Raw genomic sequence first — 12657 nt, forward strand, 5'->3', positions numbered from 1 at the left:
CACTCTTTGTCATTCTGCTTTGTAAACTTAATTTTGCTCCTGTTGCTTTAGCGTGTTTCTTTTTGTACTTATTTAGGTATTTAATCCTGTGGATGCAAGTGTTAAAGGCTTCAGTATAAACTGAAATGTGCATGACTGCATGTTTATTCAGGCTGTAACTCCGGGCCCTGTTAAATACCCAATCCCTCCCTCTGATACTTTGCTATTTCATTATTTCTGTTTTGTGTGAGTTGTTCAGTCTCGCTCATCCCTTCCTTTGTAATGGACTGCATATATAAAAGTGGGGATCATTAAGAATGCTGCTGTTGATACATATGAATGGTTAATATAAATAAAGACAATTTTGAGAAATGCTTTCATTGTACTTTTTTTACAGACTAAAGTCTGATAAAGCTAATAATCAAGAGGTGGCAGCACCACTGAATGTTTTTTTACTCACTAAGACTTAAGATTACTAAGATTTACTGCACTAAGAAACTGATTTCTCTGACTGAAAGGATCGGGCCTTGTGAGGTTTAATTCATGTACAGATTAAAAACTATTTTTTGAGAACTTTATTTTAAAAATCTTGCAAGATAAATGCAATTCCTTCTTTTCATATATGTCCTTTAGTTTGTAGCAAGAAAAAAGGAAAAAAAAAAAAACATGTTGGGGGGTGGGGCTGCACACAAGTGAAATTAAACTTTTTTTAAAAGGAGAGAATAAAGATTTGAACTAATTTCACATTTTTGCTGTAAACTACAAACAGCTGCAGCTCCAGCTGGCAAAGGTGGAGCCGATTTCAACCCCTCTCCATAATATTATATATGCAGATATCATATCTGCATATATAATATTTATTATAGCTTTATTTTATTTTTTTATAAGAACTGAAAACACCTGTGTGAATGATGTCCTCTGAGTTGCTGGATTGAATCTCACCACTTCAGCCCTGCGCTGAATGTTCAAGTTACAGCACAGCACCTGAGGGTGGCGCTGTTTCCTTATTCGAGCAGCGCTCAACTACTTTTTGCCCACCGAAGAAGAAGAAGGTCGCCTGGCTACGACAATACCGGAAATACCCATGAGCTGTCAGATGCGGAACCGGTTCGGTGGAAAGTTTTAGCTGAAATATTTAGTGTGTGTCACTCACAGAGCATTTTTACATTTGTTTCCTCCTCATGGCGGAGCTCGTCGAGAATAGCGGCTGCCAAGCTGAAGAACACGACGCGACAAACAGCTTAAATGTGACCGCGCCCTTGTGTGAGTCGAGGGATCCGGGGGTGACAAATCCTCAGCAGAAGCAAAAGAAGCTAGTCCTGCATGTGGACCTCAACAACACCATACTGGTGTCGGACGGAGCCACTGCTCAGGGGACTGTGGCTGCTTTGCAAGATTACCTCTCAACTGTCACCTGGGGAAAAGTGGACAAACACGGTAAACATGGCTGTTGTTCCCCGCTCCGTGGTGACAACAGAACGCGCTGATTTGCATTTTAAAAAAGGGAAATTTAAAGCACAAACTCTTTTTCCTAATGAATTGTTAGCTAAGTAACAACAAGGTGAAAACCAATCCATAAAGTTAAAATGAGACGCATAACTTGAGTCTCACCTTCCCCGAATAGCAAACCATGAATATTTTAACAATTTGTATTGTTTTATATTTTACATTACGATGTATTTATCGTGCTTTTTTAAGTGAATAATTTATTTTCGTTTTATCGAATAAGGTTTGGTAGAACATGATTTAGATCCATCCTCGTGTTTATCTCAGGTGGAGCATTGTGAAATATTTAATGAATCCGTGTATCTAATAAATAAATAATAATAAATGAACCCATTAGGCTATTTAGAAAGAGCATTATCGCAGACCTGGGAACGTTTGGGCCTTTCTAAACCAATAAAAAACATTTTTAAAGACTAGCATTTAATAAAATTAGCTTGGCTTTGATGTGATAATGTTTTCAGTGTAAAGATAATACTGAAGCACTAGTGTTATTTTTTTTATGGTATATCCAAAGATCTAAGCCTAGGAAACTATACTTTCATATTATAGTAATAGAATGAGATGGGTAGCTTCATACTGCAACCTGGAAATAAATCATTTTTGTAGCTTGTCTCCATTTGTAACTATGCATGAAATGATCTCATCACCTTTATGCAGGTAAGTGGCAGTGGATCAGTGACTCACCCTCCCTGCTCCCACCATGTGAAAATGCTGTAAGTTACTACTCTCGGTTTGGACGGACACATGGCTTCACAACTGCTGTGGGACGACGTTTCCGGAGGTTTCTAGATGAACATTTGAAGCTGCTCCGCTGGCCTGAGGGCTTCAAGGCAAGCAACGTTATAAGAAAACTTTCCAAAGGGAAAATGACATTTGAACACACACTGACATACTTTACCATTTATATATAATCACGTATTGTAGCCTCTCTTAGTTTCAGTCAGTGAACGATGCAAATTTTCAGGTGTGCGTGCTTCACTTTCAAAATATACAATGACACCTCAACCTAGCTGTACATAATCCTTTAGGATAAAGCTGTGAAATTTCCCATGTAAGTTTAAAATAAGATTTAAGATTGTAAGAGAGAGATTTGTGTCTGGTTTGAAATGAAAACAAAATGGAATATTTTGTAGTCCTTACAGTTTAATGTAGCCTTCATGTGGTTATTTGTTACTGACTGTGATTCTTCTTTGTGCAGGAAGACGGAGAGCTGTCTGTGAAAGGAGAGGATGGACGACTGTATCACTGGATCCTCCCCTCATTCTTTCAGCTGCTCAAAGATCTCGCGCTGGAAAGACTGGAATTCGCCATTGTGTTTCGTACATTTGGAACTGACCTACCTCGAGTGCTGAGAGCTGTACACAGAGCACTGATTGAAGGGGCTCATCCACTGTTCCCCGATCTGCCTGATCTGAAGGTAAAATCAAACGTAATACAAAGCCATTTGACTCAATTAGCCAAATTTAAAAAATCTTTTGTGCCTTTAGTGGTAACAAGCAATGTGAATAATGTGGGTTTTATGAATTGCTAAATGTCATGTCTAGTTTACGCGTCTAGCCCATTTTTGTGACCTTTTTTAGGCTCATCAGCAACATAACCCAATTTAAGCTTAAGCCCAAAATCAATACAATGAATCTAATGAAGGCCAAACTTGACAATCAATATAGTTATACACATAAACCACAAAGACCTTGTGTGCTGTTACATCACCCATGTATGTAGCTACAGTCTGTTCTTCAGAAGCACGTGACAGGAATCGCTGAAACATGACTGAAATGCTTTTTGTATAGACATGCAGTTGAGGTTGAGGTTTGGGGCCTTAGGGGAGTTTTTTAAATGTGGCCACCGACATTTTGTTTTCCAATGAACCCTGTGTGATAGATGTGAATGGAATTTCTTGTGGTACTCAGCATTGAAGATTTATGTTTGAACAAGATCTAGAGAATATTTGAAGTTAGCAGCAGCATAGGTTTGACATAATGTACTGTTGAAGACCGAGGAAAGCTCAGGGGATCACTATTAAAATTGAAGACACCTTTAAACACTTTTTTCACTAAACAGGGAATCTTAATTAGCCAGTAGTAGTTAGTTGTGCTCTGAGTTTCTTGTCGTTGACAGCTTAACTACAGTAACAAGAAATATATAGTGTGATTCAAATTGGGATTTACTTTAGGGTACTCCAGTGAAAGTGTGTGTGTGTGTGTGTGTGTTTTGATGTTCCTTAGGGGTGGGAGATGCAAAGATGCTCTCTTGAAAATCATGACCTTTCTGTGCCCTTTAACAAAGGCCCTCCCAGTGGCACAAACAAGCATATGCATCTCCTCGAATCCCCTCCCACTGGGTTTTGTCCTTTTTGTACCTGTTAGCTTGCTGGAGTGGAAAACATTTATTTTGAGAAAATAGCAGTGTGGAATGGATGGATGATGTTGAGGGAGATGGGGTTGGGAGAGATGGGAGAGATGGTAGCGTAGTGAGTGTGCGGAAGTGAACCTGTCAGGCAGAGTGAGCTATCTGGGGGAAATCACTGACAGTCTCCTGTCACATCATGCTATTCCTCTGTATTAAGACTAAGAGACTGGATGGAGGGGGGGCACATTATATCTCCTGAATGAATCAGGAGATATAATGTGATTGTTAAATTTTTGAATTCGATCTGTTGTGATGCCTCAGTGAGTTCCTGGGGGAAACACAGTTGAGAGGAGGACTGTCGTTGAGATGGTTGCTTTGGGAAAAGCATGTACACAAAATCGTGGGGTTATTGTCAGTTTCCCATTTAAGTTTGACTTACATGCTAATGTAATAATGGCAATAAACACTACTTGTTTTCCTTCTGAGATTTTATGCTGATGCAGAAGGTAACACGCTTTTGAAGGTGACATTTTCCTCGTTATATATTATTTAATTTAGGTTCTCTATTGAAAACTCATATTATGATGAAGCTCATAATTATTTATCATGTTTTTGCTGCTTGATAGTTGTAGGTAGTATTTGAAATATAACACTACAGAATGGCAGGGTTGTTAATTACGTAGATGGCAGAGACTTTTTTTTTATGTGTGACAAAGTTTAATGCTGTTATCACCATTATTTTAGCTCCACCTGACCAGAGGCTCTGTTTTAATAACAGAATAATTTCTCAGAAGTTGCTTTTGGTTTTATTCTTACCCCAGAGTTCAGTGCTGTCCCCTTTTAGTTTTCTCCTTGACTGTTTTTCATGCTCTCAATTCAGTTAAGTGTGAATATGGCTCTGGGAAAGATCCACTGTAACAACATGGGAATAGTTCTGAGGCGAGCTGAGGACCACTTGTCGACTCAGGATGGGGAGAGAGGCCTGTACCAGTTCTTCAGCTCAATGCAGGGCTTGGGAGGCTTTCGGGACGACTATGCCTGGTACCCACAACACTCCTCAGGCCATCATTAATGTCATTAAAGATTTGTGGATTCTTTCCCTTCAGCCATCTTTTGTCTTTTCTTGTTTCACATCCAGGTGGGCTACAAATACCTTCTCCATCCGTGGGGGGAAGCCACTATGGATTGATCCCTTTGACAAGCACGTTCAGCACATTTTCATAGATGACAACATACGACAGGATGATGAAGATACTGTTATTCACCCCAAGGTACTGTCCCGTCTTTGTAGAGACATCAGCATGATTATATGAACTTTGACACTCACCCATATAGGATATGAACAACGTTTAACTTTTAGTTTCTTATAATTTCAATCAAATCATCAGTGGCCAAAGAAAGAAATTATTTTCATATTCATTGAGCATGAACTGGAATCGCACGTTTCTCTGTAACTCTACACTGTACATGCAGGGATTTCTCACCTCCTGCTCTCTGTCTTTGGTGTATTCATAATAAATATGTTTTCATATTCATATTATATTATATTTTTGGGTTATGTGGTGCCTACATCTCCCAGTTGATGACAGTAAAAGACAAAAGTTTTGCACAATAAATAATTGAATATTTTACACCTGTTTGTGTTTCTCAGGTTTTCTTGGGCCCAGGTAGTGCTGAGACTCGAACAGCCTCCACCTGTGAACTATATGATGTTACACTGATCCAGAATGACCTCCTCCGAGCTATCGCTGACCCTAACTACTTCATTCAACGTGTCCACATTTGTCTGGAAAACTATGAGAGAAATCTCCAGCAGGTGGCAGGCTAGAACACAGTTCAGCATGCCTTCCAAAATGCATGTTTGTGTACATATGTCAACGTCCAGTTGAGGGTAGCACGACCCCAGATATATCCGATCTTGTTGCTGGCAATACTGAGTTAATGAAAACATGAATGGAAGAAGGTTATATTAGGAGACAGGTTACATGAATAAGGATGTAGATGAGGAGGAGGCTCACAGTTATTCTCTGAAGTGCAAATATTAAAAAATAATTGCCACAGACTAAATGTGGTATTTTAGAACTGTGGCAGCTAGAATTTTAATTCTGTGCTCACAGATCTGCTTCAGAACACCAGTAAAATGATGTCAGCTCTGCTGTGCTAAGGTGAATCATTGCAAGAAGGTTTTTTGACTTAATTAAGCACCAAAGTGGTCAGGCCATCACTTGGATTTTAGCAAAGGCTCTGGCTAATAACGCCACAGGATAATTGCCCTAATCCTGTGAAATTTATGTTATGTGACAGGTGTAATTGGGGTCAGCAATTGTCAAATCTGTGTTAGCTGGAAGTAGAATCCACAGAAATGTAGCTTCACGTGTCTCAATCTCAGGGTGTTACACTCCCTTAGACTTTTGGGAGATTTGATTACAGCTCTGTCATTTTGCACATTGTCCACTGAACTGACAAATCTGGTCAATCTTGAATAGGTGACTGGACTCTGAATACTGCTCGGCACTTCGTTATGACTGCATTGTAGTCAGAAAATTACTTTTCGTATCATTTGACTCAAACTCAAACAGATTATATTACATGTGTAACAATATATAATTTCCTCTAGTCAGCTAGGAGTAATCCATAAAGTCTTCAGACACACAGAGACTTCATTAGGTTTAACTTTTTGTGTGTGTTTGCACTGAAATATTTACTGCATTTTCTATCATTTGAAAGGACTCTTGTGTGAAACATTTAATAATGCTGGATTTATGTGGAAGCCATGGTGATTTTTGCTTTTAGGGTTTTAGGGTATTTTTTTATTCTTAAGCTTCCAGGGAGATTTTTAATTGCTTTATTTTCCTCAGGTCAGTTTCAGGCAGCAGAATGCAACCTACCAATATTCATAAAGAGGAATATTTAAAGGCAGGTTTCTGAAAACGGTGAAGTGGTAATACCAAAGGTATTTTTTTTAGAGAATGTGTTTGCTTGAAGAAGATTAGCTTAAGTAATGAAAAAAAAAAGTTGGGGTGGGACCTGTGTTGTTTTGGTGATCTTACGGTTATTTGCTTTGGGTCATTTTCACAGGTTAAATGCCGCCTTTCTGATTCTGGTCTTTAAATCTTAAAATGAATGCATTTGAAACAAATGAGACACAATCAGTTTACATTTGACTGTAATCTAAACTACAATGAAGTACAGTAATGTGTTATTTATGAAAAGTGAAGGAAGGTGTGGTTAATGTTGTGTAGATTCACTGATGGGTGCATAGTAATATAAATAACTAAGCCAATTGAATGTGGCTTTATTCTGAAGCCTGAACATGCATTTTATTGTATTTTGCAAAGAGCATTTTATGGTGAGGTAAAGTTTAGCTTTGTGAACATGAATTCATATTTGCACTTAAAACACTTGCACACTCCTGAAAAGTCACAGACACATCTAATGCTAATTATTAGTTCTGATGTTGCCTTTGTATGCACAAACCTGAACATTTTAATTTACTTCTTGGTATCAAATATTGGTGGTGTTAAATAAATCTTTGCTTTTGTTTGTTAAACTGTTTGGTGTTGTGGTTAATGACAACCCATCACGCTGACTGATGACTAATGTGCTAGACATACAGTGGGTGCAGTTACATTGATTTGGGCCTCATCCTAACACTGCAAAGAAGGTCAGAAAAAGATCAATGGGGAAAACACTTAAGAATCCAGCTCGTCTTCATATAGGTCTTCAGGCACAGCTCATGTATAGATCGATAGGCCATTGATTCACAGGTTAGGGTGTTTGAGCCCAGGTCAGGTCACCTGAGGGTTACAGAATGTAGGTGTTAAAGACAAAGGGTCGGAAGTAATCAAGTCAATTTCTTTGACCATTCAAAAACATGTAATACATCTTCACCTGCAATGTAAAATAAATAAATATCTTCTACACACCAACATTTATCTGTGCTCCTGCAGCTATCTGGATTTTCTTCAAGCAGAAATAAAGCGTGGAAGCAGGAGACCAAATGATAAGGGAAATGCATGTGAGATAAAATTCTCCCCCTCCCCTCTGAGCTTGGCAGAAATGTTTGAAGGGAGGTCTTAAAAAGGTATTTCTACAAAAACCGTCTGTGTAATTGATTAGTTTATTACAGCAGAGACACATTAATATGCGACAGTTCATGTCTGGAGTGAGTTCCAGTTTGAATGTGATGGATGACAGTGGTGCTGCTTGAGCAACTTCCACAGTGCCAACAATTTGTTCCATGTGTTTTGTGGTTTTGAGTGATCATCGAAAGTTCTCTCAATCCACATGGGGGCAGCAGTGCCGCTTTTGGATCACCCTCAACTTCGGAGGCAGGTGAGTCAGGAGTTACCTGACACTGCCGGGGAGCCGTGGAGCCTGAAACCCGCGTCTCACAACAGCGCAACGCGAGTGTAGCAGTAAATGTTGAAGTTAAAGGATTGATGAGTGGGTGTTGTCAGTCCAGGATGGTGGAGCGACAACGCAGTGAACGCACGTTGGCGGTGTCTTCGGGATTGCGTAAATGCGCACTGGTGAGTGAGGGGAGGAGACGGGAGGAGAGGGACGGGAAGAGGAGGCAGGAGGGGGAAAATGTTCAGTCAGTGGAAGGAGAGCGATGGTAACTGTTGGTTTCGTTGGATTCTGTTACTGAACAGGTATAAAACAGGAGGGACATCCCCGCCGTTGTCTTAGCTGGTAACATGCTGTGTCCAAACAGTTACGCGGAGCTGCTCCACCGAGCTCCGACGCGCCGTTGACGTCCGCTCATCGAACACGCAGGTAAGGACAGTTGTCACCAAACTTTCCACCTCTCCGCTTTGGTTGAATGTGGCGCTTCTGCAGACTTTTTCAAGCTGGACCATGATGCGCTGGCACTGTGAGGAAGACTTGAGAGGGTGATGCAGCATCACGGTTCATCTCCGCGCACATGTGCTCTGAACGCGAGATGTTCTTGTTGTTGGGCGTTGCGGAGCTGTGGACAGCAGGATATGAACAGACGTGGATATTAATTCTGCGTAAAAATTATACACTAGCGATTAAATGAAGAACAAGATAGAAACGGTTTAAACAGTATCCCAGTTTACCATCCAGGACGAGGACTCTGATGTCTTGTTTGTCATCAGTCATAAGCTGCTTTTGTAAGTTTTAGATAACAGATGATGTCAGCAGCACAGATTTTGCCACTGCTCAGAATTTAAAAGGAAAGTTATGTCCATTTGTTTTTTATTATTATATTTATTTCAATTTATTTATTTTTAGTACAAAGCTTTTTATGTATTTGTGTGGGATTTCTAGTGCAGGTGCAAATGCAGGGATTTGAGTTTGCTGGAGGTTGGAGGGCATATGCATCCAGCTGTTTAGTGAGATGCTCTTTTCTAGACAAGCCAGTGCCATCTGCTGCACTACCCAACATCTGGACATCCCTCCAAGTCACTGGCAGACAGGCTCGCTCTGTTTTATACTGTTTCTAGAGAATATTAAAAATCAATCTAAGTTTTTATCTTTATTTTTTATAGAGTGTATGTCTTCAGGAATAGACTGTGCTCATCTTCTGTTATCTCCCTCTGGGGATTGATGAGATTGCACACTATATTTCTCCCTCCATCCTTTTAGCTCTGCTATACTAAAGAAGTTGTTTTGGTTCACCAGCAGACCAAAACCTGTTCAGTACCTTCCGCTCCTCTTCCATTCCTTTCTATTTCTCCTTCTCCCGGTGTTGGTGCTACGTTTCCCATCTGACCTGTGATGATAGCTCCTAACTTGGTGTGAGTTCATTTGCATAATGTGGATTACAGCTGACATGCAGCGTCTGGGCCTGTCTTGCAGGATCCAGCAGAGAAGCTTAGTGCCGTAGCGGCTCTCATTGTGCCAGCAAAATGCCACCCTCAATCAGGGCTCACCAGGAAGGCTGCAGCCTGCTCTGACAGAGCAGACCCTCTTTGCCACCATCAGCGCCGAGTGAGTGAGGGAGACTGACAAATGGACTCCCTGAGTATGAAATTATTCATGTATGAAATTAGCTATTGATGTTGTAGTTGGCACAATGGCTTGTTAGATAAATGGATAAATTAACATGCATTATTTTTTTTTCAAACAATATAAGCATTGCAAATTTACTTTCATTATCTGCTGTACTTTTAATTAGCATCAGTTTTGTGTAGAGGAGGAAAATCTGCTCTGCTTCCTGCTCTTTGCTGAATTATTTATTTATTCTTTAAATCTTGCATTCAACTTGTTCTGCACAAACAAATGAGCCACCCACTGTACGGCCATATTTGTCCTGAAGTTCAAATCATGGGTCAGAGCGCACTGAGGGACCCGGCTCCAGATGACAAAAACAGAAATGTATTTTTGATGGAGCTGTTTCCCAGGGTGAAAGACTACATTTCAGGTCCATCCTGCCTTTTCCCTTGACTTCTTATGTAACTTTCCTGGCATTCCACCATTTTCTGGTCATTTCCAGAGGATACAGTGAAAGTGGCGTCACTTTTATCCTTAAAGCTTTTGAACCTGCTGTTATAAAAACAGTTGATGGTAACCTGAGGTCTCATTTCATATATATTCACAGTTTTGTAAATGTACCTGTACACATGAGAGCAGAGGGATAGAAGTCATTGTTCATCGCCTGAGGTTGTGCATGCACATGTAACCTGCAGACATTTCCTATGTGCACGTTACGTTGTACACATGCTTTGGATAAAATGTCTTTAGCTGTGGTTTGTGTGGGACAGAAACAGCCACTGTTATACACACACCATCCAGCTACAGACATTAACCCTGAGGGATGAGTTTGGGCCTGAGCCAATATTCCCATCAGAGGATTAAGTGGGATGCTTACAGTGGACAGTCTGGAGATCCAGCCTGCAATGCTGGATTTTTTAGTCCTGGATAAGGTGTGTGAGGGAAGGATGATACATGTGGTCAGTGTAATTTTTTTCAAGCGTGCAGCAAATTGAGTACACAACATGTGAAGCCACTGCCAGTAGCCAGACAGCTTTGCAACTAGCTGGGCTCTGTTCAAAGGTTAAAAAAATCTGCCCAGCAACAAACTCACTAAAATATTAAACAGATAAAATCTTCATATTTTCCAAAAAGTCCATGTTCAAATATAAAATCTATAAAATGTAATTATTAGAAAAAACTAATGGCATGAGCAGCAACATTAGCATGAGCTTCCTCCTTGGTCAGATGAGCCTCACATTGAAGGTCAAAGCTAATCTGCTGCCACGTTAGCGCTGCTGGCTGGGTTTGATTAACCTGAGGACATTTCAGTAAATATGATTAAAAACCCTGTAGTAGCTATAATGTGCTAATTATTGAGGTGGATGTTATTTCATTTTAACAGATCTGACCTAGCTGTTGTTCTTTATGTCAAACTGCACTAATGCATCATGTGAGTGGCATCAAAGTTAAACCCTTCCTTTGTTTGTCATAATTCAGTTGTAATGAGACTAAGATCAAGGGGCATGAAATGAAGAAAAGAACCAGCGAGGAAGCAGAGAGAGTGATCACCTCCTTTCCCACCAGTTTCTTCCCTCTAACTGTGAAGATCCAGATTTTGCCCAGTGTGTGAGCTGGTCCACACGCCAGCAGGCCGCTGCCATGTTAATTAAAACAGCTTGTAGTAGAGTATGGGGAGTTAGGGTTGTATTAAGGACACAGGCAAACAGGTGTGTGTTCTGTGTGTCTGCACGTATGTGTCAGCAGCTGCTTCGTTGTTTAATTACATGGCATTGTTTACATGAATCTCCTCATTAGGTCAGTTGACCCAGTGTAACAGAGGCGAGGGTGACGAGTTCTGGGAAACATTTTAGCATGCACTTGTTTTATATCCCATTGATATATTGGGAACAAAGGAGGACCTCTGGGGATAAAACAAATGCTTTGTTTCCAGCAGCAGCAGCATGTTTAGAATAACAAACTGATCATTCAGTGCACAGACACTCTTACAACGTGTGTGGTACGGCTGGGTGGTTTAGTTAAGACACATCTTGTGTATCCAGTATTTGGACAGTTTGAAATGACTTTGTAAAGTGATTTTCTAAGTAAACACTGGACTTTAATAAGTTCACGTTACAATAAGGCTGGTTGAGATAAAGACAAACTGTTTTTCACATATTTTGACATGTCAGAGGTAAATGTATAGGTGTAATTCATAACCTTAATGATGCCTAATTCTACATCTCTACTCCCGTATTTGCATCTGTGCTTCCCTCACTTGTGCATTCTCCCAGCATCTTTCACCAACAGCCCAATGAATGATGCAAGGACAAGATGCACAGAGGACAGAGGAAATTCGTCTTTAGAGAAATGAGATGTCCTTTCCTCTGAACCGTCATCTGTAGCAATGTCTGATTCTGATGACAGCGGCTCAGCGGGATCCACCCTCGTTCGGCTTTTTTCTTTAAACCGTTAAAACAAATCAGAACATTTAATAAAACTTAATATTCAGCGTAGACGTGTAATCACACACTCTCTGGTCACCGAAATCTTTCTCAGACGCCGTACTTAGCTCACCATGCACAAGTGAGTGAACACATCTGGCGCGCGTGTGTGTTCATGGCAGCAGCTCCTGCATGCTGTAACAAATACACCACAGCTAGTAACACAATATCTGACTGGCACAGCTGGGAAACGGTTTTGGTTCCAGGTCGGTCATGTTCTGAGCTTTATACGACAAAAGTAGAATGCTGCAGAGAAAAAAAACTGTCAGACTTTAATCGGTGAAGAACATTTCTTTTACGGTTCATTGCAGGCACATTAGCACTAGGAGCAATTTAGAGGGAGCGGAAAGGTTTGTTTAAATAATTACTGTAATGGCTT

General features: G+C 40.4%; 2 protein-coding genes across 5 annotated transcripts in view; both read left to right on the forward strand.

Moving 5' to 3' along the window:
• Positions 1-1049: 1049 nt before the first annotated feature.
• Positions 1050-7384, forward strand: si:dkey-32e6.3. Its single transcript, XM_026368927.1, has 6 exons — positions 1050-1416; positions 2143-2315; positions 2684-2902; positions 4715-4875; positions 4973-5105; positions 5486-7384. The coding sequence occupies exons 1-6, from the start codon at positions 1161-1163 to the stop codon at positions 5660-5662; spliced, it is 1119 nt and encodes a 372-aa protein (XP_026224712.1). The 5' UTR covers positions 1050-1160; the 3' UTR covers positions 5663-7384.
• Positions 7385-8343: 959 nt separating this feature from the next.
• Positions 8344-12657, forward strand: part of LOC113167753 (kelch domain-containing protein 8B) — a 113937-nt gene continuing 109623 nt past the window's right edge. The window contains exons 1-3 of one of the 4 annotated variants that reach the window (XM_026368583.1): positions 8344-8366; positions 8490-8613; positions 9661-9826. The gene's annotated coding sequence lies outside the window, so the exon portion shown is untranslated. Of the gene's footprint in view, positions 8367-8444; positions 8614-9660; positions 9827-12657 lie in introns of those variants that run through there. The other 3 variants (XM_026368581.1, XM_026368582.1, XM_026368584.1) reach the window with 3 other exon arrangements.

This window comes from Anabas testudineus, chromosome 7, assembly GCF_900324465.2.
Source record: "Anabas testudineus chromosome 7, fAnaTes1.2, whole genome shotgun sequence".
In the NCBI taxonomy this organism is placed as follows: domain Eukaryota; kingdom Metazoa; phylum Chordata; class Actinopteri; order Anabantiformes; family Anabantidae; genus Anabas; species Anabas testudineus.

Excerpts from the sequence above, each read along its gene's own strand:
- si:dkey-32e6.3 (XM_026368927.1), top strand. The coding sequence starts at position 1,161 with ATGGCGGAGCTCGTCGAGAATAGCGGCTGCCAAGCTGAAGAACACGAC. Across the intron at positions 2,316-2,683 it reads GCTGGCCTGAGGGCTTCAAG|GAAGACGGAGAGCTGTCTGT; the intron begins GCAAGCAACGTT and ends TTCTTTGTGCAG. Across the intron at positions 4,876-4,972 it reads TTTCGGGACGACTATGCCTG|GTGGGCTACAAATACCTTCT; the intron begins GTACCCACAACA and ends TTTCACATCCAG.